General features: G+C 62.0%; 2 protein-coding genes across 2 annotated transcripts; one reads left to right on the top strand and one right to left on the bottom strand.

Moving 5' to 3' along the window:
* Positions 1-630: 630 nt before the first annotated feature.
* MRPL21 (mitochondrial ribosomal protein L21) lies at positions 631-7,503 on the bottom strand. The gene is made up of 7 exons (XM_007518686.3): positions 7,353-7,503; positions 5,386-5,443; positions 4,582-4,667; positions 3,356-3,519; positions 1,692-1,744; positions 946-1,049; positions 631-736 (listed from the first exon to the last, which is right to left on the bottom strand). The coding sequence occupies exons 1-7, from the start codon at positions 7,450-7,452 to the stop codon at positions 672-674; spliced, it is 630 nt and encodes a 209-aa protein (XP_007518748.1). The 5' UTR covers positions 7,453-7,503; the 3' UTR covers positions 631-671.
* An 18-nt stretch (positions 7,504-7,521) lies between these two features.
* IGHMBP2 (immunoglobulin mu DNA binding protein 2) lies at positions 7,522-24,879 on the top strand. Its single transcript, XM_016186287.2, is given in 16 exon segments — positions 7,522-7,674; positions 9,029-9,198; positions 10,145-10,331; positions 10,564-10,661; positions 11,741-11,904; positions 12,905-13,105; positions 15,107-15,248; positions 17,657-17,831; positions 18,298-18,477; positions 19,074-19,192; positions 19,675-19,769; positions 20,321-20,444; positions 22,488-23,098; positions 23,100-23,352; positions 24,127-24,290; positions 24,546-24,879. Coding segments are annotated over 16 exon segments (2,964 nt in total). The 5' UTR covers positions 7,522-7,588; the 3' UTR covers positions 24,741-24,879.
* Positions 24,880-27,330: the final 2,451 nt, after the last annotated feature.

The raw sequence follows: 27,330 nt of genomic DNA, 5'->3' as shown, positions 1-27,330 counted from the left end.
CTCGCTCCTCCTATCTTTCTCATAAATAATAATATATAAAAAAAAAAAAGGGAGAAAGAGGTTTGTTCAACTCTCCTACAGGTGGGGACCAGCAGCCTGAACCCAGGCCCCTCACCGGGCGCTGCGTGCTCAACCGGGAGAGTTACAGCCAGAAGCCTCGGCGAGTTTTCTCGCTTCTTTTTTGAAATCGCAAATTTAAAAGCAGAAAACGCTCGCGCCCCCCCCCCAGCAGAGCTTGAGCGCCCCCTGCAGGCCGCTCCACCCCTGCAGACCGAGGCCCCTGGACAGGGAGGGAGTGGCAGGAGGGAGGGACCCCCGTCCCCGGGGAGGAAGAGCTTGAATTCTGGTGTGGAGAGGACCCCCGGCCCTCCTCCCCCAGCCACATGCTTGGCCCAGACCCCACCCACCACCCGGATCACAGGGGACAAGGGACCCTCCTGACTGACCTGGCTCGGCGAGACAGACAAGCAGACACTCCGGGAAGCTGAACCCCGAGAGCAGGGACCCTGTGCCCGTCACCCCACAGGGGCCCCAGCCCACGGCCGTCCCCACCCCTCCTTCTGGGTGATGACCCAGCCAGGCTTCTGTCTAGGGACTTGGGCTGGAACCTTCCAAAGCAGACAGGTGGGCTTCCTGGAAAAGGCGGCTTTATTTACGTCAGCGTGCACCCCTCAGCACAGACGGGGGGCGAGCTCGATGCTGTTTATCCGAAGGATGGTCTGGGGGTTCACGATTACTGGGGAGAGAGAACGGGGTCACGGCGCACCCCACACACCGTCCTGCTCACTGGGGGCTGCCCCCGCCCCAGGTCCCTCCCGCTTCCCACGATGGCATCCCGGAGCTTGCAGCCCTCCCCATGGGCCGCCCACCAGGCAGCAGCCCGGTCTCATTCCTGCCGAGCCCCCGCCCGCCCCGCCGCCCCGCCGCCCCCGCAGCCCCGCTCACTCTTCTTCTTCCGGAAGTTCTTCCTTCTCTTAAACCTCATGTGGACTTTCGGCCACGACTCCGTCTTTTCAATGACCGTGGCTTCCACGCGCACCAGGTCCTTCCTAGAAACGGGGGGCCCCCGGTGACGCCCCCGCCTGGCCGTTTCTGGGTTTCTTACCGGGTCACCGCCGAGGCCCCGTGTGGACGTGTTCAGAGACCGGTGAGGGAGCCCGGCCGAGCGCGCGGGGTGGCGCACGTGGCGCCCAGCGCAGGGACCAGCGCAAGGATCCCGGTTCGAGCCCCCGGCTCCCCACCTGCAGGGGAGTCGCTTCCCAGGCGGTGAAGCAGGTCTGCAGGTGTCTGTCTTTCTCTCCCCCTCTCTGTCTTCCCCTCCTCTCTCCATGTCTCTGTCCTAGCCAACAACGACGGCATCAATAACAATAAAACAAGGGCAACAAAAGGGAAAATACATAAATAATAATAAAAGAGACAGATGAGAGACAGACAGACAGACAAAGAGAGACCACAGACCACTCTGCTGCTTCTGAAGCTTCCCCTGTGCACGGTGCTCCTGTGTGGAGGCCGGGGGCTCGAACCCCAGTCCCTACGCGTTGTGTTTGCTCTGCTTTTCTCGCTTTTCCCTGCGCGCCTTGTGGCAGGCAGCCAGCACACAGTGAGGGCCTCCCCCGACCCCGCCTGGCATCCCGTCCTGGCGGCCCGGGTTCGGCCGCAAGCTCTCAGGACGCGGCAGTGAGGGGCCTCACCCGAGCAGCGGCTTCCCGAGCAGCGTGAAGTCGTCAGCCCCGACCAGCAGGACCTGGGGACGAGACGGGCGCTCAGTCACAGCCCCGGAGACGCCTGTGAGCCGGCTCCCCAGTGCCCACGCAGCATCCTCCCGTGTGTGTGTGTGTGTGTGTGTGTGTGTGCAGCTAGCCAACACACAGCCACCCCCCAGCCCCCCGCCATGAGCTGGAAAAGTCACCTCATTCTGGGTTTATCTGCAACTGATAACACACCTCCTTGTGGTCCGGGAGGTGGCGCAGTGATTAAGCTTTGGACTCTCAAGCATGAGGTCCCGAGATCGATCCCTGGCAGCACACGTGCCAGAGTGATGTCTGGTTCTTTCTCTCTCTTCCTATGCCTCTCATAAATAAGTAAAATCTTAAAAAAAAAAAACAAAAAAAAAACGCAGTGTTAACCCACCCCACCCCCACAGACACTGCCTGAGCAGCGAAGCAGGTCTACAGGCATCTGTCTCCTCCTCCCCAATAAAATAGAAATTAAAAACATTGGGGGCCAGGCAGTAGCGCAGCGGGTTAAGCGCAGGTGTCGCAAAGCGCAGGGACCGGCGTCAGGATCCCGGTTCGAGCCCCCGGCTCCCCACCTGCAGGGGAGTCGCTTCACAGGCGGTGAAGCAGGTCTGCGGGTGTCTGTCTTTCTCTCCCCCTCTCTGTCTTCCCCTCCTCTCTCCATTTCTCTCCGTCTTATCCAACAATGACAACAATAACAGAATAATAACAATTAACAACTGGGGCAACAAAAGGGGGAAAATAATCCTCCAGGAGTGGTGGATTCCAGTGCAGGCACTGAGCCCCAGCAATAACCTTGGAAACAAACAAACAAAAAAAACCCCAAAAAACCCAAAACAAAACAAACAACAACAACAACAAAACATGGCCACTGGAAACGGTGGATCCACAGTGCTGGCACCAAGCCCTAGTGATGACCCTGGAGGCAAAAACAAACAAACGCTCCCCTTCTAACTGTCAGGATGGCAATGGGGCTCTGCATGACGCCACTGCTCCTGGCAGGCGGAACATTTTTCTGAAGGCTGGGAGAGAGAGGGAGAAGGAGGGAGAAAGAGGGAGAGAGGGAGAGAGAAGGAGAGAGGGAGCATGAGGGAGGGAGAGAGAGGGAGCAAGAGGGAGAGAGAGAAGGAGAGAGAGAAGGAGAGAGAGGGGAGAGGGAGGGAGAGAGGGAGAGGGAGGGAGAGAGAGGGAGACAGAGGGAGAGGGAGGGAGAGACAGGGAGGGAGAGGGGGAGAGAGGGAGGGAGAGAGAGGAGGAGGGAGGGGGAGGGAGCGAGAGGGAGAGAGAGAGACAGGGAGAGGGAGGGACAGGGAGGGAGAGGGAGGGAGAGGGGGAGAGAGGGAGGGAGAGGGAGAGGGAGGGAGAGAGGCAGAAAGACCAGAGGAAACAGGGCACTGCTTCGTCACTGTCACTCAGCACTCAGGGCTCGGTGAGTCGCCTCACCCACGCAGCCTCTCCTGCCCCCAGGACCAAACTTTTTTTCTCTTGGCTGGCAGGGTCGGCGCTGGGGCTCGGTGTCCGCACAGCCCCGCTGCTGCCGTTACTGATTCTGGGGAGGAGATCGAGAGGGGGAGCAGAGGCGCTGGCAGCGCCGAGCCCGGCCGAGCCCCGCAGCCCACCTTCTCCAGCCGCAGCCGTTCCCCGCACGCCACGTCCAGCTGGTTGCTGATGAGGATCAGGTCCCCGTCCGTGACCTTCCACTGGTGGCTGGCGAAGTGCACCACCGCGAAGAGCCTGCCGTGCGCGCTGGCCGCGATCAGCCCGTTCACGTGCGCCACCACGTCTGCGGGCAGGGCGTCCCCGTGACTTCACCCCTGCCGCCGCCCCCTTCTGCCTCCCCCCAGCTGTCCTGGGAGACGGGGACACCCAGCACGGGAGCCCCCCCACGCCGCAGAGTAGTGAGGATGGGCGCCCCAGACCACCCCCCCAGGCTCCCTCCCATCCTGTGTGCACAGCCCCCCACGTCTGCACTGCTGCCGCACCTGTGTGGTCACCGAGGGAGGGAGGTCCCACTGGGGGTCCCACTCAGGGTCACCATGGAGAAGCCCCCGGGAGCCGCCCCCCACCTGCAGGGGAAGTGTCACAAGCAGTGAAGATGTTAAGTGTCTCTTTCTCTCTCTCTTTTTTGTGCTCCAGGGTTATCGCTGGGGATCAGCACCTACACTGTGTCCACTGCTTCTGTGGCCATTGTTTAGATTGTTGGGATAAGACAGAGAGAAACTAAGAGGGGAGGGGCTGGGAGACAGACACCTGCACACCTCTTCACAGCTGGTGAAGAGACCCCCGTGCAGGTGGGGAGCCGGGGGCTCAAACAGGGATCCTTACGCTTCATACTATGTGCGCATGATCTGGCGCGCCACCACCCGACCCCTCTCCCACCCTATCTCCCCCGCCCGACCCCTCTCTATCTCCCCCTCTCTCCCACCCTATCTCCCCCGCCCCACCGCCTGACCCCTCTCTCGCTCTCTATCTCCCCTGTCCTGCCCCGTTTCTCTCTGTCCTATCAGAGAGGCACAGAAAGGGAGGAAAAGCAGGGGAGAAAAGTAGTGTTTGTAGTGCCGGCGACAATCCCAGTGGCAAAAACAATCAACTAAAAGCCGTGTAATCAGTAGGGTGAGTGAGCCTTGGCCGTGAAATGCTCGTTTTAACTGAGAAACTGTCACAGGCCCGTGTGGGTGTCTGGCTTTGGGGGCCAAGAGCTCCTGGCAGCGGGGGTCCGGTGCCGGCCTGCTGTGGGCCGTCCCGCTACGTGACACTGTCGGCTTCCCCCGAAGAAGGCACGGCTCTTCTGCCTGGAGACATTTTGCCGGCTGGGGAAGCTGGGGTGGTAGCGCCGGCCCCTCACCTGCGTGGTGCCTGCTCTCCTCGGCGGGGTCCGGCAGGACGACTTCAGGCCACGGGGGCTGACTCAGGGAGGTCCGGGCCACGAGTCTGTGAAGCCAGGACACAGCTGCCGGTCAGCTGGGTGGGAAGGCAGCAGGGGACAAACAAAATCCTCGAGTCGTGGGCAGGGGAGACAGTGCGGTGGTCTGGCTACAAGACCTTCCTGCCTGAGGCTCCGAGGTCTCAGGTTCCATCCCCAGGCTCACCATGAGCCAGGCACCAGGCGGCCGGCACAGGCCTGCTGGGAGTTTCCTCACTACGGGGCAGACTTCTCATTGCTTCTTAGTTTATTTTACTTGATAGGACAGAGAGAATTGAGAAGGGAGGAGCAAACAGAGGAGGAGAAAGACAGACACCTGCTGCACTGCTTGTGAAACATTCCTGCTGCAGGTGGGGAGTGGGGGCTCGAGCGCAGGTCATTGGGGGTCCCTCTGCTTAGTATTATGTGCGCGTAACGGGGTGGGCGAACACCTGGCCTCACTCTTGTGAGGAGAGAGGGGGAGAGAGAGGGGGAGAGAGGGGGAGAGGGAGAGAGAGAGGGGGAGAGCGCTATCATCTCACTGCTTCCCATCTGTGAAGCTTCCCCTGGCCCCATGTGGCTCTGCCCGGCCACCACCCAGAGCCCTGTCCGTGCCCATACCCCTCAGGCCCTAGCGCCCAGAGACAAAACAAACATTCTCGAGACCCCGAACACCCGGAGCTCTGACTCTGGAAAGACCCCCCTGGCTGGAAGGGAGAGGCACTGAGGCGCATGTGCTGGCATTACCGTGGCGGGGAGGAAGGGCTCGGCGTGCTGAAACTCCTGGGGGCGAGCAGCAGGGAGGCTGGGGGAGAGGAGGCACAGTGGTCAGGGACGGGGCCACCAACCACGCCCGGGAAAACCTCGGCCGCCCCGTCATCCCTGGGCGTCTGTCCAGCCGCCTCGAGTCTCCGCAGAGTCCAGGAGCAGGCCCGTCACCTCGTCCCACACCCACGCCGAGGCCCGACCCCGCTTCCCGGAGTTCTCACCCCGTCCCTCCCCACGTGGAGCCAGCTGGTCTCTGTGCCCGAGGCCATGGGACATCTGAGGGGACGGCACCCCCAGGTCTAGTTACTGTTTTTGTGGCTCTAAGTGTTGACCCCAGGTCAACTTTTCATTCTTTTTATTTATTTCAGATCAAGAGAGACGGATGGGGAGGAAGAGAGGTTTGTCTGTGGTGTTCCCATGTGGTGCCAGGGCTCGAACCCAAGGCTTCCTATACGATGAGCTGTGTGTGCTACTGGGCTAGCCACCACCACCCCCCCCCCCCCAGTTAAGCTGAAGATAGGAGACGGTAGCTCCTCTCTCTGGGCGCAGGGGTGTCCTGGCGTGAGCTCCCTTTCATGAGGGCCATGGCGAGGAAGGAGGCTCCCCCTGCACCAGCACCCAGGGAGCAGGCCTGGAAGTGGTGTTCCCAGCTCCAGTGGAATCTTTTTTTTTTTTTTTTTTAATAACCAGAGCACCGTTCAGCTCGTTCAGCTCTGGCTTATGGTGGTGTGGGGGATTCAACCTGAGACTTCGGGGCCTCAAAAATGAGGGTCTGGGGGGTCGGGCGGTGGTGCAGCGGGTTAAGCGCAGGTGGCGCTAAGCGCAGGGACCGGCGTAAGGATCCCGGTTCGAGCCCCCGGCTCCCTACCTGCAGGGGAGTCGCTTCACGGGCGGTGAAGCAGGTCTGCGGGTGTCTGTCTTTCTCTCCCCTCTCTCTCTGTCTTCCCCTCCTCTCTCCATTTCTCTCTGTCCTATCCAACAACAAAGCAACGTCAACAAGGGCAATAATAATAACCACAATGAAGCTACAACAGGGCAACAAAAGGGGGAAAAATGGCCTCCAGGAGCGGTGGATTCATGGTGCAGGCACCGAGCCCAGCAATCACCCTGGAGGGGGAAAAAAAAAAAAAAAAAAAAACCAAAAAAGAGGGTCTGTTTGCATAACAATTATGCTATCTACCCTCTCTCCTGGAATCTTTTTTAAAGAGTGGCGCACCTGGTTGAGCGCATGTGTTACGGCTCACAAGGACCCAGGTTCGAGCCCCTGTTCCCACCTGCAGGAGGTGCAGCAGGGCTGCAGGTTTCTGTTTCTCTCCCTCTCAATTTCTGACTGTCTTTATCCAACAAATAAATAAAGACTAGAAAAAAAAAAAAAAAAAAGCGGGCCGCCACGGGACAGACTCCCAGCTCCACTGCACCCAGGGGTGCGGAGACACAGCCGCCCCGGGCCTCGGGCGCGGTCAGACGGGTATGAGCTGCCAAGCTGCGCGACTGCCCGAGGCCCCGGCCTGTGGGCCCGCAGCCCCAGGCCGCCATCACGGTGAGAGCTGGGCTCTGACTGTGTCTGTGACTGTGTCGTGCGGAGCCTCCCCCAGAGCTCCAGGCCCCGCAGCGGCCGGCAGGGCGCCCGACTGCCTCCCCCCGGGGACACCCGACCGCCCCCCCGAACTGCCGCCCTGCTCGGCGCGGGCCGATGGCGGTGCTGGGGACCGAACCCGGGACCCCCGGCGGGAGAGTCGTTCTGTGCTGTCTCCCCCGCCCTCCTCTCCGTCTTTGGGGGTTTCCGCCCGGACAGCAGCTCAGCGAGAGCCCCCCCGAGCCCCGGCCCCAGCTGCCCCACGGCGGGTGCCCGGGACGCGGCCCCGGCTGCAGACAACGTGCCGCACGGCGGGAGGCTGCTGGCCGCGCCCCCGCCCCGGACCCCGGCCCCGCGCCCCCGCTCTCACCCGCCCCGGACCCCGGCGGCCTCACGACGTGGCGGCGGCACGCGGACACGAGCCGCCCCAGGGTGACCGGCAGGGCGCGAGCCGCCGCGGGCGCCGCCATCTTTCCCGGGACCGGAAGCGGAAGTGGCGTCGAAGCGACGCAGTCCGACGCAGCGGCGCTCCGGGTCCGTCGGGAAAAGGCCCCGCGCGGAGACCGGGCCTCGGAGGTTCCGCCTGGCGGCCGGCGGGTGGACGCCATGGGGTCGGCGGCCGTGGAGCGCTTCGTGAGGCGACAGCTGGCCCTGCTGCAGCTCGAGAGGGACGCGGAGCTGGAGGAGCGCAGGTGCGGCCGCCTCCTCGCACCCCGCGCCGGGCCCGACCCACGCGCACTGGGCCTTCTGCCCGGCGGTGCACAGGGGCCCGGGGGCTGCGGCAGCTGCGGAGGGTCGTGAAGTTATTTGGGAAAGACAGGTGGGGACTCAGGTGGGCAGAGACTGAGACACCTGCCTCCAGGTGGGGACTCAGGTGGGCAGAGACAGAGAGACACCTGCCTCCAGGTGGGGACTCAGCTGGGCGGAGACAGAGAGACACCTGCCTCCAGGTGGGGACTCAGCTGGGCAGAGACAGAGAGACACCTGCCTCCAGGTGGGGACTCAGCTGGGCAGAGACAGAGAGACACCTGCCTCCAGGTGGGGACTCAGCTGGGCAGAGAGACAGAGAGACACCTGCCTCCAGGTGGGGACTCAGCTGGGCAGAGACAGAGAGACACCTGCCTCCAGGTGGGGACTCAGCTGGGCGGAGACAGAGAGACACCTGCCTCCAGGTGGGGACTCAGCTGGGCAGAGACTGAGACACCTGCCTCCAGGTGGGGACTCAGCTGGGCAGAGACAGAGAGACACCTGCCTCCAGGTGGGGACTCAGCTGGGCAGAGACTGAGACACCTGCCTCCAGGTGGGGACTCAGCTGGGCAGAGACTGAGACACCTGCCTCCAGGTGGGGACTCAGCTGGGCGGAGACAGAGACACCTGCCTCCAGGTGGGGACTCAGCTGGGCAGAGACAGAGAGACACCTGCCTCCAGGTGAGATGGGCCCGTGGGCAGAGACAGAGAGACATCCATCTTAGGTGAGATGGCTCTGTGGGCAGGAGACGCCTGTCTCCCCAGCTCTGGCTTGTGGTGGTGCGGGGGACTGAACCTGGGACGTAGGGGCCTCAGGCATGGGAGTCTCTCCATGCAGCCGTTGGGCTGGAGCTCGCACCCCAGTTTCCACACAGTCGGTCCCTCCATCCCCGACTCCTCCCGGCCCCGCCTCCTCGTGAAGCCGTAGCCTCGGGGACTCACGGCTGCCACAGAGCCTGCTGCCTCCAGCCGCTGATGTCCCGAGAGGTGGAGACAGCGGACTTTAGCGCCCGGTCTGTCACGGTCCAGGGCGTGGACCCAGGACACAAAAATACCCGCAGACCTGCTTCCCCCTTACAGGTGGGGAGCGGGGCTCGAACCTGGGTCCCCGAGCACAGTGATGTGTGCGCTCAGTGGGTGCACCGCCGCCCGGCCTCCAGGTTTACTTATTTTTCAGGGAGACAGAGAGCGAGTGAGACCTGGGGGCTGCTCGGCTCTGACAGCCGGCAGTGCGGGGGGACTGAACCTGCGTCCTCCGGGGCTGTGGGCACAGAGGCCGAGCTGTCTCCCGTCTCGCAGGTCCTGGCAGGAGGGCGTGTCGCTGAAGGAGCTTCAGAGCCGCGGGGTCTGCCTGCTGAAGCTGCAGGTGTCCGGCCAGAGGACCGGGCTGTACGGGCGGCGGCTGGTCACCCTGGAGCCCAGGCGAGGTGTGGCCACCCCCACGCTCCCCAGCAACAGCTTCACCTCCGGTCAGTGGAGCCCCAGCCCCGGGAGCCGGGTGGGGGGCACCCAGGGGTGGCGACGTCGTCGGCCCACGCTGGTCGGGATGGCATAGTGGCGCCTGCAGCTTGGTGGCTGAGGGCCGGCGGCATAGAAAGAAAGCAGACAAAACGGTGTTTTATTTCATCTTGTTTCTTTTTTTAAAGTTTTTTTTAATATTTATTTATTTCTTCCTGTTTGTTGCCCTTGTTTTATTGTTGTTGTCGATATCGTCGTTGTTGGATAGGACAGAGAGACATGGAGAGAGGAGGGGAAGACAGAGAGGGGGAGAGAAAGACAGACACCTGCAGACCTGCTTCACCGCCTGGGAAGCGACTCCCCTGCAGGTGGGGAGCCGGGGGCTCGAACCGGGATCCTCATGCCGGTCCTTGGTGCCATGTGCGGTTAACCCGCTGCGCTACCGCTCAACTCCCTATATCTTTTTTTATTCCCCTTTTTAAAAAAATTTTTTTTTAATTATCTTTATTTATTGGATAGAGACAGAGAAATCCAGAGGGAAGGGGGAGATAGAAGGAGAGACAGAGACACCTGCAGCCCTGCTTCACCACTTATAAAACTTTTCCCCTGCCGGTCGGGAGCAGGGGCTGGAACCCGGGTCCTTGCACACTGTAACGTGTGCGCTCAACCAGGTGCGCTGCCACCCGGCCCCACAGGACAAAATGTTCAATAGAAAGAAAGGGAGTGAGAGCAGGGCCATAGAAGTGAATAAAAATGGACGGAATATATGTGTGAGTGTGAGTGTGAGTGTGTGTTAGGAATAGAGCAGATGAGTGTAGGGATTGCAGGGTGGAGAGAAGCTGTTGCAAAGTTTATTTTAGATTGTTCCTAGGGCCCGTGACTGGTAATTTTCAGACACGCGCTCCACATGTCAGGGAAACGTGTTCCGTGTGACCGCACCCTCGTCCCTCCCCGCAGGTGACATCGTGGGCCTGTATGACTCCAGCGGGGACAGCCAGCTGGCCTCGGGCATCCTGACCCGCATCTCCCCGACGTCCGTTACCGTGGCCTTGGACGAGTCCCAGGACGCCCAGCTGAGCCTGCCGGAGGGCTCCTACAGGCTGCTGAAGCTGGCCAATGACGTCACCTTCCGGCGGCTCAGGAAGTGAGGGCCCTGTGTGTGTGTGTCCCCTTCCTGCCCCCCACGTCCCTCAGCCAAGGGTCCCCGGGAAGATGCTCTGATCCGGGAGCACCCCCCCTCCCCTGCAGGGGTTCAGCTCAGGCAGCCCTGGCGGGGCAGGGTTGGGGGGCTGAGGTCACCCCCCCAGAAGGTGCTGGCCCGATTGTGTGCCTGAGCGTGAGCCTGAGCGCCTAATCCCAGCTCTCTCCATCCCCAGGGCCCTGAGCTCCCTCAACAAGTACCACTCCGGCCCAGCCTGCCCCCTCATCGAGGTGCTGTTCCAGGATTCAGCCCCCAGTCCTGCCACCGAAGGCGGTAAGGACTTGCGGGTTCTCTTCCGTGCGAAAATCCAGCAGGGAAAGAGAGTAAAGTGGGGGTCAGGCGGTAGCACAGCGGGTTAAGCGCACGTGGCGCAAAGCGCAAGGACCGGCGTAAGGATCCCGGTTCGAGCCCCTGGCTCCCCACCTGCAGGGGGGTCGCTTCACAGGCGGTGAAGCAGGTCTGCAGGTGTCTGTCTTTCTCTCCCCCCCTCTGTCTTCCCCTCTTCTCTGCATTTCTCTCTGTCCTATCCCAACAACATCAATGCCAACAATAACAACAACAAGGGCAACAAAATGGGGGGGGGGAATGGCCTCCAGAAGCAGTGGGTTCGTAGTGCAGGCACTGAGCCCCAGCGATAACCCTGGAGATAGAGAGGGAGAGGAGAGGGAGAGGGAGAGGGAGAGGGAGAGAGAGAGGGAGAGAGAATTAAGTGGCCTGGGCTGTTTTGGCAAGAATCAGCACATGAGGTGAAGGCCGTGTGTGTGTGTGTGTGTGTGTGTGTGTGTGTGTGTGTGTGTCTGTCTGTCTGTCTGTCTGTCTGGTGTGTGTGTGTCTGGTGTGTGTGTGAGTTTCTCTGTGCCATCTCACGGCATCCATGCTGGTCTCTCCAGCGCCTGTGGCCATGAGGACGTGTCTGGCTCAGAGCCCGGTGGACACCGCACACCTGAGCAGCTGCTGTGGCTAATTTTGCAGCCTGAACACTTGGATGGTTCTTACCAGCAGCGACATTCTTAGGCAGTGGCAGAGAGGGCGAGAGGCCACAGCACCGAATGTTCAGAGTGACGGGGGCTCTCAGAGGCCTCAGTGTCCCCTGACAGAGGCCAAGAAACAGGGAGGGAGACGCCACAGCTGCACCCAGTGCTGTGAGGCGTCCGCCGTGCCCGGTGCTCCCGGGTCTGGCTGGGGCTGCACATGGGGTCTGCGCCCACGTCGGGCGTGCGTTTGCTCTGCTGGCTGAGCTGCTTCCTGGCCGGGCGGGAGGGGGTGTTTTCTGACACCCAGCAGGTGGCTTTTGTGTCGGTGGCCTGGGGCCCACCTGGCAGCAGGTGACGCAGTGGCCCTTATGCCCCCAGGCCCGCTGACCTTCTTCAACACCGGCCTGGACGCCTCCCAGCAGGAAGCCGTATCCTTCGCACTGGCCCAGAAGGAGCTGGCCATCATCCACGGCCCCCCGGGCACCGGCAAGACCACCACGGTGGTGGAGGTCATTCGTCAGGCCGTGAAGCAGGGCTTGAAGGTGGGCAGGCACCGAGTCCCCCAGAACCACTCAGCTCAGCTTGGGGGGGGCGGGTCACCCCGGGGCTGGAGCAGGGCTGGCCTGGACCATCCTGAGTCCCCAGCACCCACATGTGACGGGCGGGCATCCTGGGCTCTGGGTGCTGGGCGCCTGAGAGGCCCGGGGCTGCAGGGGCTGGGTCAGTGACCTTGCTGGGCTCTCCCAGTGAGAGAAGCTCTAGCCTCCAGGGGCCCTGCCACTCTTCCAGGGGACAGGTGTGTCACCACCTTTAGCCGACAGGTCAGATGCGTGAGCATAGGGCTGGTTCCCTGCCCTTCCAAGAACTGTGACCTAGGACTGGCCTTCCCGCACCCCCCCCCCCGGGTTGGGGACCCCACTCGGCCACACTCGGGTCCTGTCACTCTTGGCAAAGTGGTTGTTAGTCTCAGAGAGAGACAGACAGAGACAGGGTGCAGGCAGGGCACCGCACCTGGTTGAGCGCGCCTGTTAGCAATGCACAGGGACCTGGGTTTGAGCCTCCATCCCCAGCTGCATAGGGGAAGCTTCACGAGTGATGAAACGGGGCTGCGAGTATCTCTCTCGTCTACCCGATAAATAAGTAACTGAGACTCTTAAAACAAAAAAAACAAAGAAGGTGGTGCAAAGCGCAAGGACCGGCCTAAGGATCCCGGTTCGAGCCCCCGGCTCCCCACCTGCAGGGGAGTCGCTTCACAGGCGGTGAAGCAGGTCTGCAGGTGTCTGTCTTTCTCTCCCCCTCTCTGTCTTCCTCTCCTCTCCATTTCTCTCTGTCCTATCCAACAACGATGACTTCAATAACAACAATAATAACTACAACAACAATGAAAAACAACAAGAGCAACAAAAGGGAAAGTAAATATTTAAAAAAAAACTTTTTAAGAAAGACAGATAGAGAGGAGATACCCCTGGTGTGGGTGGGTCCCGGGGCTCTGCCGGGTGAGCCTCTGTGAGCCCTGAGTTGGTGCCAAGTCTCTGCCTCCAGGTTCTGTGCTGCGCACCCTCCAACGTGGCCGTGGACAACCTGGCAGAGCGGCTGGCAGGCGCTGGGCTGAGGCTCCTGCGTCTGGGGCACCCTGCCCGCCTGCTCGCCACGGCCCAGCAGCTCAGCCTGGACGCCGCCCTGGCCCGCGGGGACGCTGCCGGCATCCTGGCTGACATCAGGAAGGACATCGACCGGCTCTTTGTAGGTACCTCCGGCCACGTGGGCCGTCTGTCTGCTGTCTGGCTCTGCTCGCCCATCTCTGGCCTTTGAGAGTCACGCGTTGAGTTTAGGTGTTGGGAGTCTGCTCTGAATTCCTCATACCGGGGCCACTAGCAGGTGGGGTTTTACTGTGCCCGTCCACTTTTTTTTAGATCTAGACCGAGAAGCTTAGAAGAAGGGAGGTAGAAAAGAGAAGAGAGGCCAGGGCCCAGGCGGTGGTGCATCTGTTAGTGCTAAGTTAGTTCTGAGCGCACATAGTACTAAGCAGAAGGCCCCGGGTTTGAGCCCCTGGTCCCCACCTGTTGTTAAAGTTTCGGAGGCTCCAGCAGGCCGGGCTAGCGTCGCGGCGGTAGAGACTCGGGACACGCGGCTGGGCTGAGAAGCTGCAGTTTAATCTTTATTCACGAACGGGCAAATCACCACACCATGTGCTTCCCCATCATTCTCTCTGCACCGCTGCTGCTGGGACTCGGCGTCCTTGGCATAGGGGGCGGGGAGAAAGCGGGCGCGAAACTAGCAGGGGCCAAACTTCTCTCAGAGGTCGGGGGAAGGGACCAGACCAGCATGAAGGATGCCAACGCCCACCTGCAGGGGAAGCTTCCTGAGCGGTGAAGCAGAGCTGCAGGTGTCTCTGTCTCTCTTCCTCTCTGTCTCTCCCTCCTTTCTTAAAGCTTCCCCCATCTCTGTAAGGGGGGGACTGGGGGCTTGAACCTGGGTCCTTTCACATGGTGAAGTGTGCACTCTACTGGGTGCGGCTGCTTCCCGTCCACCTTTTCATCCTGCAAACCAAAGACCGGGAGAGACATCCCAGCACTGGATCCCCTTCCCATGCCTTCTCACCTCCCACTCGGTGCTGGGGCTCAAACCCACACAGCCCAGGGACGCGCTCTGGCTAGAGCCCAGGGCTCAGCGGCTGACAGGCCCCGTCAGTCCTCTGCCAATTCACAGGACAGAAGTGAGAGAGCTTTCTTTCTTTCTTCCTTCCTTCCTTTTTCTCTTTCTTCCTTTCTTTTAAATTATTTTTATTGTATTTATTTCATTTACTGGATAGAGACAGCCAGAAATTGGGAGGAAAGGGGGTGATAGAGAGGGAGAGAGGCAGAGAGACACCTGCAGCCCTGCTTGACCATTTACATTGTAACATGCGCTCAACCAGGCGCACCACTACCTGGCCGGCTCCCTCCCTCCCTCCCTTCCTTCCTTCCTTCCTTCCTTCCTTCCTTCCTTCGTATCAGATCTCACACAAGCATTGTTTCACTGCTCCCAGTGCTTTTTCAGAGAGAGAGAGAGAAAGAGAGAGAGACAGGAAGGCAGACACCACAGAGCCTCCCCAGGTGCCAGGGTTCTCTCATCTGGCATCAGGGCTCCAGCCCAGAGTCTTGACTGTGGCTCAGCCAGCTGGTGAGAGCCTTAGAGAAAGCATTTCTCAGCACCAGGAGATAAACCTTTGCACGCTCAAGGCCCTGGGTCCGAGCTCTAGCACCACATGGGAGCAATCAAGGACGTTGCAGGAGGAACCCCCCAGAGGGTGAAGAGCTGCCGTGGTGTCCCCCTCTCTCCTCTCCCTCTCTCTCTCCCTCTCTCCCTCTCTCTCCCTCTCTCTGTCTGAAATAAAAAGAACAAAGAAGGGGCTGGGTACTGGCACAGCTGGTTGAGTGCACATGTTACCATTCACAGGGCCCTGGGTTCGAGCCCCCACTCCCCACCTACAGGGGGAAGCTTCAGGAGCAGGGAAGCAGGGCTGCAGGTGTCTCTCTCTCTCTCCCTCTCTTTGTCTCCCCCTCCCCTCTCAACTTCTGTGTCCTACTAAAAAGCAAAGAAGTAGAGCCAGTGACCCTTGTGTGAGGGCTGGTACCACGGGAGTGAGAAATGTCGCCGCTTCGGTGTCTGTTGGTGACGGCCGGGCCGGGCCACAGGGAGACACTGCTGGGTGGGAGGCAGCGCCCACCGTGTCCTGACGCCCCCCCTTCCCCTCCGGTGCAGAGCAGGAAGTCCCAGGCCAGCGGTGAGAGGACAGACTTCCGGGCAGAGCTGCGGGAGCTGAGGCGGGAGCTGCGGGAGCGTGAGGAGGCGGCCACGCTGCAGAGCCTGGCTGCGGCCGACATCATCCTGGCCACCAACACAGGTGAGTGCTTGCGCCGCCACCCCCTCCCGTCGTCCCTGTCGCCCAGTCTCGGGCTGGAGCCCTCTCGGAGACGTGGCCGGCCAGGGCTCCAGCGCTCACACGCCCAGGGTCCCTTGGGTGGCTCTTCTCAGGGGACCGTGGCCTCTGGTCGCGTTCACGCGCATGGGCCCGCCCCGTCCCCGTGGGTGGGGTCTTCCGCTTCTTGCTGCTCTAGGGTTCCTTTCTTTTCCTTTCTTTTCCTTCCTTTTCCTCCTCCCTCCCTCCCTCCCTCCCTCCCTCCCCCTTTCTTTCTTTCGTTCCCTCTCTTTCCCTCTCTCTTTCTTTCTTTAAAAAAATATTTATTCATTTACTTATTATTGGGTAGATACAAGGTGAAATGGAGATGGAGGGAGAGAGTGTCAGGGACCCCTGCAGCCCTGCTTCACCGCTCGTGAAGCTTCCTCCCTGCAGGTGGGGACCGGGGGCTTGAACTCAGGTCCTTGTGCCCTGTGATGTGAGTGCTTAACCAGGTGCGTCACCGCCCGGCCCTTCCTTCCTTCCTTCCTTCCTTCCTTCCTTCCTTTCTTAATTTCTTTCTTTCTTTCTTTCTTTCTCTCTTTCTCTCTTTCTTTCTCTCTTTCTTTTTCTGTTTTACTTTGGCCCGCTGTGGCTTCACCACCCCAGGCTGACTTTTCGGACTTACTTGCTTATGTTGGGTGGAGACAGAAATGGAGAGGAGAGGTGGAGATAGAGAGGAAGAGAGAGAGAAAGACAAGCAGAGGCGCTTTACCACCCGGGAAGCTGTCCCTCTGCAGGTGGGGAGTGGGGGCTCGATCCTGGGTCCTTGTTCTTGGTAGTATGTGTGCTTAACCAGGTGCACCACCACCCTGCCCCCGGTAAGTAAATCTTTAACAGAGAAAGCTTATAGGGGCTGGGTGGTGGCACTCCTGGGTGAGCGCACATATTACAGTGCACAAGGACCAGGGTTCAAGCCCCTGGTCCTCACCTAAAAGGAGAAAGCTTCATGAGTGGTGAAGCAGGGCTGCAGGTGTCTCTCTGTCTCTCTCTCTCTTCTCTATCCCCTCTCCCCTCTCAGTTTCTCTCTGTCTCTATCCTATAATAAATTTTAAAAAAGGGGGAGTCGGGCTGTAGCGCAGCGGGTTAAGCACAGGTGGCGCTAAGCACAAGGACCTGCATAGGGATCCCTGGCTCCCCACCTGCAGGGGAGTCACTTCCCAGGCGGTAAAGCAGGTCTGCAGGTGTCTGTCTTTCTCTCCCCCTCTCTGTCTTCCCCTCCTCTCTCCATTTCTCTCTGTCCTATCCAACAACAATGACAACAATAATAACTACAACAATAAAACAGCAAGGGCAACAAAAGGGAATAAATAAATAAAAATAAATTTTAAAAAAGGAATTCAAAAAAAAATTAAAGCTTCTAGGGACAGGATGGTCCGGGCTGGAAGACAGCAGGATGGTTCAACAAAAGTCTCTCCTGCCTGAGGCTCTGAGGCCCCAGGTTCTATCCCGAGCACCGCCAGCAGCCAGGGCTCTAGTGAGTCTCTCTGTCTCTCTCTCTGTATCTCTTTATATCTCCCCATCTATCTCTCCCTCCCTCCATCCCCATCTCCATATATATATATATATATATATATATATATCACTAAAATTAATATATTTTACTTTTATTTATTTTTATTATCTTTATTTACTTGTTGGATAGAGACAGCCAGAAATTGAGAGGTGATAGAACGGGAGAGAGACAGAGAGACAGACACCTGCAGACCTGCTTCACCGCCTGTGAAGCGACTCCCCTGCAGGTGGGGACCGGGGACTCGAACCTGAGTCCTTCCACATTGTAGCCTGTGCGCTCAACCAGGTGCGCCACCACCTGGCCCCATAAAACTTACTTTAAAAAAAAAAAATTTATATTTATTTATTTTCCCTTTTGTTGCCCTTGTTTTTTTTATTGTTGTTGTAGTTATTGTTATTGATGTTGTCGTTGTTGGATAGGACAGAGAGAAATGGAGAGAGGAGGGGAAGACAGAGGGGGGGAGAAAGACAGACACCTGCAGACCTGCTTCACCGCCTGGGAAGCGACTCTCCTGCAGGTGGGAGGCCGGGGGCTCGAACTGGGATCCTTATGCCGGTCCTTGCGCTTTGCGCCACCTGCGCTTAACCCGCTGCACTACCGCCTGACTCCCTAAAATTAACTTTTTAAAAAAGAAACAGGACTACCTTTATGGATCAGGGGCCCAGCCCCAGGCACCAAGCACTTGCTGAATGAAATGCTGGGGTGTCGGGGCACCCCGCTTCACACCCCGACATGGGCACTCGAACCCAGGGTCAGCCAGTACCGGGAGCGTCCTGGGTCCCTTCCCATGTCGGGGCGGCTGGATAGGGTGTGGAGGTCTCACGCCCCCCCTCCCCAGGAGCGTCCCCTGATGGGCCCCTGAAGCTACTGCCCGACGGCCACTTCGACATGGTGGTCATTGACGAGTGCGCCCAGGCCCTGGAGGCTAGCTGCTGGGTCCCCCTGCTCCGTGCCCGCAAGTGCGTGCTGGCCGGAGACCACAGGCAGCTGCCGCCGACCACCGTCTCCCTCAGGTGAGGCCCAGCCCCACCTTGTCTCCCTCAGGTAAACAAAGCCACCGGCTCCCTCGGGTGAGCCCCCAGCCGCACCTTGTCCCCCTCAGGTGAGGCCCCTGCTCCCCGTCCTCTCCCACCTCCCACGCAGGAGCCCCCAGCTGCACTTCCAGGCCCGCCCCCAGTCCTCAGGTGGGGTCTGTCCCCCCCCCTCCCCCCCCCCCCCCCGCGCTCTCCCACCCCGTCCCCTCTTCCTCTTCTCCCTGGTGCTGAGCACAGCCCCCTACACTGGGTCCCGCCTTCACCGTGGGCCGCCCTGATCTGGACGCCCCCACCACCTCCCTCCACTTCCTGTCTGATGGCAGCGTGGGGGGAGGCGTGTCCCAGGTCCCCATTGTCACGGGAGGGTCACGCAGGCCCCAGGATCAGGGGACCCCAGGTCAGGAGGGTCCCCAGTTGGGGGTGTCGCCGCCTCCCTCTCCCGCAGGGCCGCGCAGGGCGGGCTGGCGCTGAGCCTCATGGAGCGGCTGGCGGACGCCGTCCCGGAGTCGGTGCGCCTGCTGACAGTGCAATACCGCATGCACCGCGACATCATGCTCTGGGCCTCCCGCGCGCTCTACGGCGGCCGGCTCCTCGCCCACCCCTCGGTGGCCGGGCGCCTGCTGCGGTGAGTAACAGCCGGCCCGGCCTTGCCCTGCCCTGCTGCCACCACCCGCTGGGCTCCTCACCCTGTGTCCCCTCACCCCTGTGTCCCCTGAGCCCCGTGTCCCCTCACCCCTGTGTCCCCTGAGCCCCGTGTCCACTCACCCCTGTGTCCCCTGAGTCCCGTGTCCACTCACCCCTGTGTCCCCTGAGCCCCGTGTCCACTCACCCCTGTGTCCCCTGAGCCCCGTGTCCACTCACCCCTGTGTCCCCTGAGTCCCGTGTCCCCTGAGCCCCATGTCCCTTCACCCCTGTGTCCCCTGAGCCCTGTGTCCCCTCATCCCTGTGTCCCCTGAGTCCACCGTGTCTCCTGCCCTATTTCCCCTGAGTCCTGTGTTCCTCACTCACCCTGTGTCCCGAGTCCCCTGTTCCTCACCCTGTGCCCCCTGCCCCCTGCCCCCCACCCATGTTCTCCAGGTGGAGTGAGCCCTGCAGCTGTCTTTCCAGCAGGGGAGGTGGGACTGGGGTTTGGTCTGCTGTCCTCTGGATCCCGCCGTGGTTCCCCAGTTCCCGGGGGACAGGGTGTGAGCTCTGTCTGTCTGTCTCTGCCCCTGCCTTCAGAGACCTCCCGGGCGTGGAGGACACGGAGGAGACGGGCCTGGCGCTGCTGCTGGTGGACACGGCGGGCTGTGGGCTATGCGAGCTGGAGGAGGCCAGCGAGCTGTCCCGGGGCAACCCCGGTAGGCGGGGCGGGGGGAGCAGTCTCGGGCGGGACCCAGGGTGCCTCTGCAGGCTCACGGGGGCCGGGGCTCACCCTGCCTTCTGTTACCTTTTTTCTTTGATATTATTTATCCTTTCGTTGCCCTTGTTTTTTATTGTTGTAGTTATTGTTGTTGTTATTGATGTCATCATTGTTGGATAGGACAGAGAGCAATGGAGAGAGGAGGGGAAGACAGAGAGGGGGAGAGAAAGACAGACACCTGCAGACCTGCTTCGCCGCCTGTGAAGCGACTCCCCTGCAGGTGGGGAGCCGGGGGCTCGAACCGGGATCCTGACTCCGGTCCTTGCACTTCGCACCACGAGCGCTTAACCCGCTGCGCCACCACCCGACCCCCTTGCTGTTACCTTTTAACTGCTGCTGTTTCCTCTAAGTCTGGGAACGGACCTCAGCCGCCAGAGGCCTGTGCTCCACCCGCTGAGCCGTCTCCCCGCCTCCCCACAGGCGAGGTGCGACTGGTCAGTCTGCACGTCCAGGCGCTGGTGGACGCGGGCGTCCGGGCGGCCGACATCGCCGTCATCTCCCCCTACAACCTGCAGGTGCGTCTCCTGCCCCTCCTGTCCATCTGTCCGTCTGTCTCCTCCCTGCCCAGCCGCTTCCCGGCCACGTTTCCCGGCTGGCTCTCCCGGTGGCACAGGGTGTAACGAGGCCTCGCGGGCTGTCCCTGGGCAGGTGTCCCTAGCCGGCCGCCATGCCCCCCGCCCCGCCCGGCTGGAGCTCGGAGGGCGCACTGTGCTGGAGGCGGGGTCCCCGCGCCCCCGGAGCCACTGCCGCACCCCTTCACTTTCATTCCCTCTCTCTCTCTGTCTCTCTCCCTCTCTCCTGAGCATCCCTGGGTCAGGGGGTGGGGAAACATACTTGCCTCCCAAGCTTGAGGACGGGCGGAGTCCTGTGGGCAGCCTGGCACGAGGGGGGTGGACACGTCACAGGCTGAGGGGACCGGAAGCCTTGGGGGTGGGGCTGGCTCATTGAGAGGTGCTTCTGCGGGGGCCGGGTGTCCACCTTGGTGGCATCGCCACTGGGAATGTCTTGGCTGTCGTGGGGGGCCGGCACTCGGCTGCCTGTGACAAGCCTCCCCCACCCCCCATAGGTGGACCTGCTGAGGCAGAGCCTGGAGCCCCAGCACCCGGAGCTGGAGATCAGGTCTGTGGACGGCTTCCAGGGCCGCGAGAAGGAGGCCGTGCTCCTGTCTCTCGTCAGGTCCAACAGGAAAGGTGAAGCTGGGGGGCTGGGAAGACGCAGAGACCCCTGCCCCAGCTGCCCTGCAGGCCCAGTTGACGACAGTACACACCCACTTGCCTAGTGTCCAGTCTGATCATGTCTCTGGAGTGAACTGAGGTGGGGCTGCATTGTGCAGTCTAGTGGCAGCCCTGCCCACCCTCCACGGACTACTGGGTGCTGTGCAGGGTGCTGAGAGAGGAGAGACCCCACAGCCCTGCCCACCCTCCATGGGCTCCCTGGGTACTGTGCAGGGTGCTGAGAGAGGAGAGACCCCACAGCCCTGCCCACCCTCCATGGGCTCCCTGGGTGCTGTGCCTGGTGCTGAGAGAGGAGAGACCCCACAGCCCTGCCCACCCTCCGTGGGGCTCCCTGGGTGCTGTGCATGGTGCTGAGAGAGGAGAGACCCCACAGCCCCGCCCACCCTCCATGGGCTCCTGGGTGCTGTGCATGGTGCTGAGAGAGGAGAGACCCCACAGCCCTGCCCACCCTCCATGGGCTCCCTGGGTGTTGTGCATGGTGCTGAGAGAGGAGAGACCCCACAGCCCTGCCCACCCTCCATGGGCTCCTGGGTGCTGTGCAGGGTGCTGAGAGAGGAGACACCCACAGCCCTGCCCACCCTCCATGGGCTCCCTGGGTGCTGTGCAGGGTGCTGAGAGAGGAGAGACCCCACAGCCCTGCCCACCCTCCATGGGCTCCTGGGTGCTGTGCCTGGTGCTGAGAGAGGAGAGACCCCACAGCCCTGCCCACCCTCCATGGGGCTCCTTGGGTGCTGTGCATGATGCTGAGAGAGGAGACACCCCACAGCCCTGCCCACCCTCCATGGGCTCCCTGGGTGCTGTGCCTGGTGCTGAGAGAGGAGAGACCCCACAGCCCTGCCCACCCTCCATGGGCGTCCTGGGTGCTGTGCAGGGTGCTGAAAGAGGAGAGACCCCACAGCCCTGCCCACCCTCCATGGGGCTCCCTGGGTGCTGTGCCTGGTGCTGAGAGAGGAGACACCCCACAGCCCTGCCCACCCTCCATGGGGGTCCCTGGGTGCTGTGCAGGGTGCTGAGAGAGGAGAGACCCCACAGCCCTGCCCACCCTCCATGGGCTCCCTGGGTGCTGTGCATGGTGCTGAGAGTGGAGAGACCCCCACAGCCCTGCCCACCCTCCATGGGCTCCCTGGGTGCTGTGCAGGGTGCTGAGAGAGGAGACACCCCACAGCCCTGCCCACCCTCCATGGGCTCCCTGGGTGCTGTGCCGGGTGCTGAGAGAGGAGAGACCCCACAACCCTGCCCACCCTCCATGGGCTCCCTGGGTGCTGTGCAGGGTGCTGAGAGAGGAGAGACCCCACAGCCCTGCCCACCCTCCATGGGCTCCCTGGGTGCTGTGCCTGGTGCTGAGAGAGGAGAGACCCCACAGCTCTGCCCACCCTCCATGGGCTCCCTGGGTGCTGTGCCTGGTGCTGAGAGAGGAGACACCCCACAGCCCTGCCCACCCTCCATGGGCGTCCTGGGTGCTGTGCAGGGTGCTGAGAGAGGAGAGACCCCACAGCCCTGCCCACCCTCCATGGGCTCCCTGGGTGCTGTGCCTGGTGCTGAGAGAGGAGACACCCCACAGCCCTGCCCACCCTCCATGGGCTCCCTGGGTGCTGTGCAGGGTGCTGAGAGAGGAGAGACCCCACAGCCCTGCCCACCCTCCATGGGCTCCCTGGGTGCTGTCCCTGGTGCTGAGAGAGGAAAGACCCCACAGCCCTGCCCACCCTCCATGGGCTCCCTGGGTGCTGTTTCTGGTGCTGAGAGAGGAGAGACCCCACAGCCCTGCCCACCCTCCATGGGCTCCCTGGGTGCTGTGCCTGGTGCTGAGAGAGGAGAGACCCCACAGCCCTGCCCACCCTCCATGGGCTCCCTGGGTCCTGTGCAGGGTGCTGAGAGAGGAGAGACCCCACAGCCCTGCCCACCCTCCATGGGCTCCCTGGGTGCTGTGCATGGTCTCCCATGGGTGCTGGAGTCAGAACCCAGGCCTTGTTCTCCCAGCTGAGCCTCTCCCACCTGCAGGTGAGGTGGGCTTCCTGGCAGAGGACCGACGGATCAACGTGGCGGTGACCCGTGCCCGGCGCCACGTGGCTTTGGTCTGTGACTCTCGTACGGTGGGCAGCCACCCCTTCCTGCGGACCCTGGTGGAGCACATCACCGCCCACGGCCAGGTGCGCACGGCCTTCGAGTACCTGGACGACCTCGTTCCTGAGAACTACTCTCACGAGGGCTTCCAGGGCCCCGGCCCCGCCGCTGCCAAATCCCAGGGCACTGCCACCTCTGCCAGGAAGCCCCCCAGACAGCGGCGGGAAGTGGCCAGGCCAGAGCAGAAGGCGGCGGGCGGGAGGCCCCGAGGCCTGGAGAGCCGGACCAGGCCCAGCCTTGCCCCCACCGAGGGCGGCCCCCAGAGAGCTGACCGCTTCCGGGAGCTGCTGGTCGAGTTCCTGGCGGATGGGCGGACGCGGCTGGACTTCCCGGCCTCCCTCAGCGCCCACGAACGCCTGCGGGTGCACCAGCTCGCCGAGGAGCTGGGGCTGCGGCACGAGAGCTCGGGGGAGGGCCGGGACCGCTTCCTCACTGTCAGCAAGAGGGGCCCCCCCCGAGCCCGCCTCCACACAGCCCTCGGCCCCCGGCCCCCCCCACGCACAGCCCCCGGCCCCTCTGCCCCCGGCCCCCAGCCCCGCCCCCGCACAGCACCCGGCCCCCTCGCCTCAGGCCCCCAGCTCCCCCCACACACCGCACCCCCAGCCCAGAGGCCAGGCTCCCCCGGACCTGAAGGCCTTGCACCTGGAACGGCAGCAGAGGGCGGGAGGCCGGGCCAGGCTGGATCCTGGGGGGCCGGAGCATCGCAGACCAGCCCCGAAGAGCAAGAAAAAGGAGGCGGGAGGTGAGCAGGGCCCCTCACACCGCACCGGCCACCCCCAGGCCCCCTTTGCAGAGTGAGAACTCCTTCCTGGCTGCACCCTCCCCACACACCACTTGGGACTTTGGGGGCCCTCCCCTGCACACGGGACTTCCCCACTCCCGGGCGGTTGGGGTGTTTCGGTTTCACACAGAGAGAGCCAGCGGCCCAGGTAGGGCCCTGAGTTCCGTCTGGGGGAGGGGAGTTAGAGAGCATCATGGTTCTGCAAAGAGACCCTCCTGTCTGAGGCTCCAAAGTCCCAGGTTCAGTCCCCTGCCCCACCATAAACCAGAGCTGAGTAGGGCTCTGGGAAAGAAACAGGGAGGGGAAACAAGAAGGGCAGCGACACAGCACTGTGTCATTCGTGACGGTCCCCGCATGAGCGTGAACCTTTAAAATGCTGTTTTTATTTATTTACCTCATGACTAATGAGCGAGAGAGAGACAGAGATCTAGTGTGATCACTCCTGCCCCTGCGACATGAGAGGTGGCGCCAGGAGCTCCCGGGAGGGCAGACCCTCCCCGCCGTGCCGGTGCCCTGGCCTCGAGCCCTGTTCTAGTCAGTGGGGTCCGGGGTCCCTGCGTCTGTGACATGTCGCAGTGACCTGCCAGTCCCCAGAGTCTGACCCAGGGCCTCGCGCCTAGTGGGGCAGCTGCTCTCCCGCCCTGGCCCCGGGGGCTGGGGTCAGTGTGACGGGGCCCCGGAGGGTCGGTGGCGGGCGGGGGGGGGGGTTGCTGACCGCTGCCCGCTCTCCCTCAGGACGCCCCGCTGCGGAGCAGGAGGACTTCGACGCCCTGGTCGAGGCCGCCGTGAAGGCCGACAGCACGTGTGCCCTCGGCCCCTGCGTGGCCAGCGTGGTGACCCTGGGCCAGCTGTGCCACCACTGTGGCCGCCGCTTCTGCCTCAGCCACCACCTGCCCGAGGTGACGCCCCTCCCGGGGACCTGCAGGGGGCACGTGGGGGCACCTGCCGGGCACAGGGCAGAGGTCAGGTGGGGGCCGACTTCCCCTCCGGCTGGGGACTGGCCAGGGGCCGGGGGATGGTCCCTGCAGAGGCAGAGGCAGACGGGGGGCGTCAGCACGTGTGCCAGCCTCCCACATCAGCCATTAGGGGACACCCCCTGCCCACCACCGACCGACCCTCCAGGGCCTTTCACACCGACCACCATCCCCACCCAGGTGCACGGCTGTGGAGAGAGGGCGCGTGCCCAGGCCCGCCAGAAGCTCAGCCGGGAGGGCGCCCGGGGACCGGGCAGCGGCGGCAGGGGGCGCACCCTGGATCCCACCAGGAGGGCGCAGCTGCAGCGACGGCTGGACCAGAAGCTAGACGTGCTGACCAGCCAGCGCAGCCGCAGGAAGGAGCGGGAGAAGTGATGAGAGCGGACAGAGGGCGTCCCCGTCCTGCCGCCTGCTCCTCTCACGGACGCGTCCCCACCGGCCACCGGGCCTCCAGGAGCGCGCCTGCCCTCGGACCGGGGGTCTGTGTCCACCTGCTGTGTGCCCCCGGGCTCTGTGTCCCCCCGGGCTCTGTGTTCCCCGGGCTGTGTGTCCCCCCGGGCTGTGTGTCCCCCCGGGCTCTGTGTCCTCAGGGCCCCAAAGTTATTTCGACATGAAACTGCTCACACACTGCTCAGCCTGCCGCGTCTCTCCCCGGCATTGCCGTCTCCTGGGGGGAACCAAGGCTGGGCACCCGCGGGTCTGACTTGCTGCCCGTGGGGGAGGTGGGTCCAGCGAGAAGTCCTTGCCCTGGGAATGGTGACAGGAAGAAAGTGTCCACTGCAGGGAGCAGACTCCCCCCCTTCACTTCTGAAAGAAGGGGCACCACGGCCGCTCTGTCGTGCTCGGGGCTTCCCCTGCTGCTGTGCGTACTGTGTGTGTGGTGCCAGGGGGCTCAGACCTGTGTCCTCAGCGAGACGTGTTCAGAGGCCGCCCCCTCCAGCTACGGGCGACCAGAATCCATCAGGCCCACCCCGGCCCGGGCCCACACGTTGGTGCTGGAAGGGGGCTTTCTGCGTCGGGCGCCAGCCTGATGCCGAGGTTCCTGGATCCGATACCCACCTGAGCTCCACGCGCCCTCCCCAGCAGGCCCATCTCAGCTGAAGGCATCTGTGCAGCCAGAGCCTGTGCGGACAGCTCCAAGGGGACCCTGGCCACCACCCCGGAGCCACTGGCCTCCAGCCACACCGGTCACAGCCGGGAACTGCCAGCCCCGTCACCACTGTTTCTGGGACTTGCCGCTGGGGTCTTTGCTGGGGCTCTGGCTTGCAGGACTCCACTCCTAGTGGTCTCTGCGATTTCAAGGGTGAGGGGTGGAGAGACAGACAGATGGAGAGAAAGAAGGGGAGAGAGGGTGAGGGATGGAAAGGGGGAGAGACAGAGGAGAGGGAGGGTGAGAGGAGGGAGAGGGAGAAAGAGAGAGGGAGAGACATCTTAGCCCTGTGCCCTGCTCTCAAAGCTTTCCAAATGCTGGTATTTTGTGCACTGGCCGGAGGCTCGAACCCAGGTCCTCCTTGTGCCCACAGTCCAGTGTGTGCTCTGCAGGGTGAGCCCCTTCCTGGCCCAATTGCTATTTTTTAGCTTTGTCCCCTGGACCATTTCCTCCCAGGCTACCTGTCCCCGGCTCTATGTCCTCTGGGCCTTTTCCTCCAGAGTTCTGTGTCCCCTGGCTCTGTGACACACACACACCCCGCCTCTGTGTCCCCTGGCTCTGTGACACCCCCCCCCCCAGCCTCTGTGTCCCCTGGGCCTTTTCCTCCCAGGCTCTGTGTCCCCTGGGCTCTGTTTCCCAGAGTGTTTGGTCCCTGGGACGACCCGGCCAGCAACGCCTGTGCCCCGGAGGACCGGAGTGGGCAGGGGCACTCCTGAGCAGGACATCTTTATCCCTGGGTTACAAGCTGGCATAGGGAAGAGTGGCACTCGTGCCAGGGCCTTAGCAGAAGGGCGGCCTTATTTGGTCTGGAAACTTATTTGTTTGGAGGGAACAGGAGCGAGGGAGCCGAGTCCCCCGGGCAGGCTGTGCTCCCTGATGCCGGGGAGCGGCAGCCGTGAGCCATGTCTTCCCATCACCCTCTGTGCCCGGCCCTGGGTTCTCTGCCCTCCCCGGGGATGCCACCCACCCTCTACCCAGGGAGGCGTGATTGGCACGCTGTTGGGGTCTGCTCACCGTTCCAACCTGTGTGCTGAGTTGGGGTGGGGTGTCTCTTTGTTCCTGGGTGTGGTGGGGACAGGAGTGTCCAGCTGTGTTTTTTTTTTTTTTTTTTTTTTTATCTTCGAGAAGTAGCTGGAAGTTTCACTGTGCCTGGGATGCTTATTTTTTAAATGTTTGTTTCTTTGTCAGTGCACTGCTCAGTTCTGGCTTATTGTGGCGCCGGGGGATTGATACTGGGACTGTGGGGCTTTAGGCACGAATCTCTTAGCATAACCATTATGCTACTGCCCCCCACCTCCCACCCCTGGACTGCACGAATCTCTTAGCATAACCATTATGCATGCTATCTGCCCCCCACCTCCCACCCCTGGACTGCTTATTCACTCATCCAGAGGCAGAGACGGAGAGAAGCAGAGATAGACACCATAGAGGGGCAGGGATAGATAGCATAATGATTATGCAAACAGCCTCTCAGGCCTTAGGCTCCGAGGTCTCAGATTCAATCCCCCGCATCACCATAAGCCAGAGCTGAGCAGTGCTCTGATAAAAAAAAGAAAATAAGGGAGCCGGGCTGTAGCGCAGCGGGTTAAGCGCACATGGCGCCAAGCACAAGGACCGGCGTAAGGATCCTGGTTCGAGCCCCCGGCTCCCCACCTGCAGGGGAGTCGCTTCTCAGGCGGTGAAGCAGGTCTGCAGGTGTCTGTCTTTCTCTCCCCCTCTCTGTCTTCCCCCTCCTCTCTCCATTTCTCTCTGTCCTATCCAACAACAAGGACAACAAAATGGAGAAAATGGCCTCCAGGAGCAGTAGTGCAGGCA

Source organism: Erinaceus europaeus, chromosome 17 (assembly GCF_950295315.1).
Source record: "Erinaceus europaeus chromosome 17, mEriEur2.1, whole genome shotgun sequence".
NCBI classification, from domain to species: Eukaryota; Metazoa; Chordata; class Mammalia; order Eulipotyphla; family Erinaceidae; genus Erinaceus; species Erinaceus europaeus.
The sequence above is the reverse complement of the archived record's forward strand: the minus strand, read 5'-3'. Positions and strand labels throughout refer to the sequence as shown.

Excerpts from the sequence above, each read along its gene's own strand:
- MRPL21 (XM_007518686.3), bottom strand. The coding sequence starts at position 7,452 with ATGGCGGCGCCCGCGGCGGCTCGCGCCCTGCCGGTCACCCTGGGGCGG. Across the intron at positions 5,444-7,352 it reads GCCGCCGGGGTCCGGGGCGG|CCTCCCTGCTGCTCGCCCCC; the intron begins GTGAGAGCGGGG and ends CCTCTCCCCCAG. Across the intron at positions 4,668-5,385 it reads AGCCCTTCCTCCCCGCCACG|ACTCGTGGCCCGGACCTCCC; the intron begins GTAATGCCAGCA and ends CTGGCTTCACAG.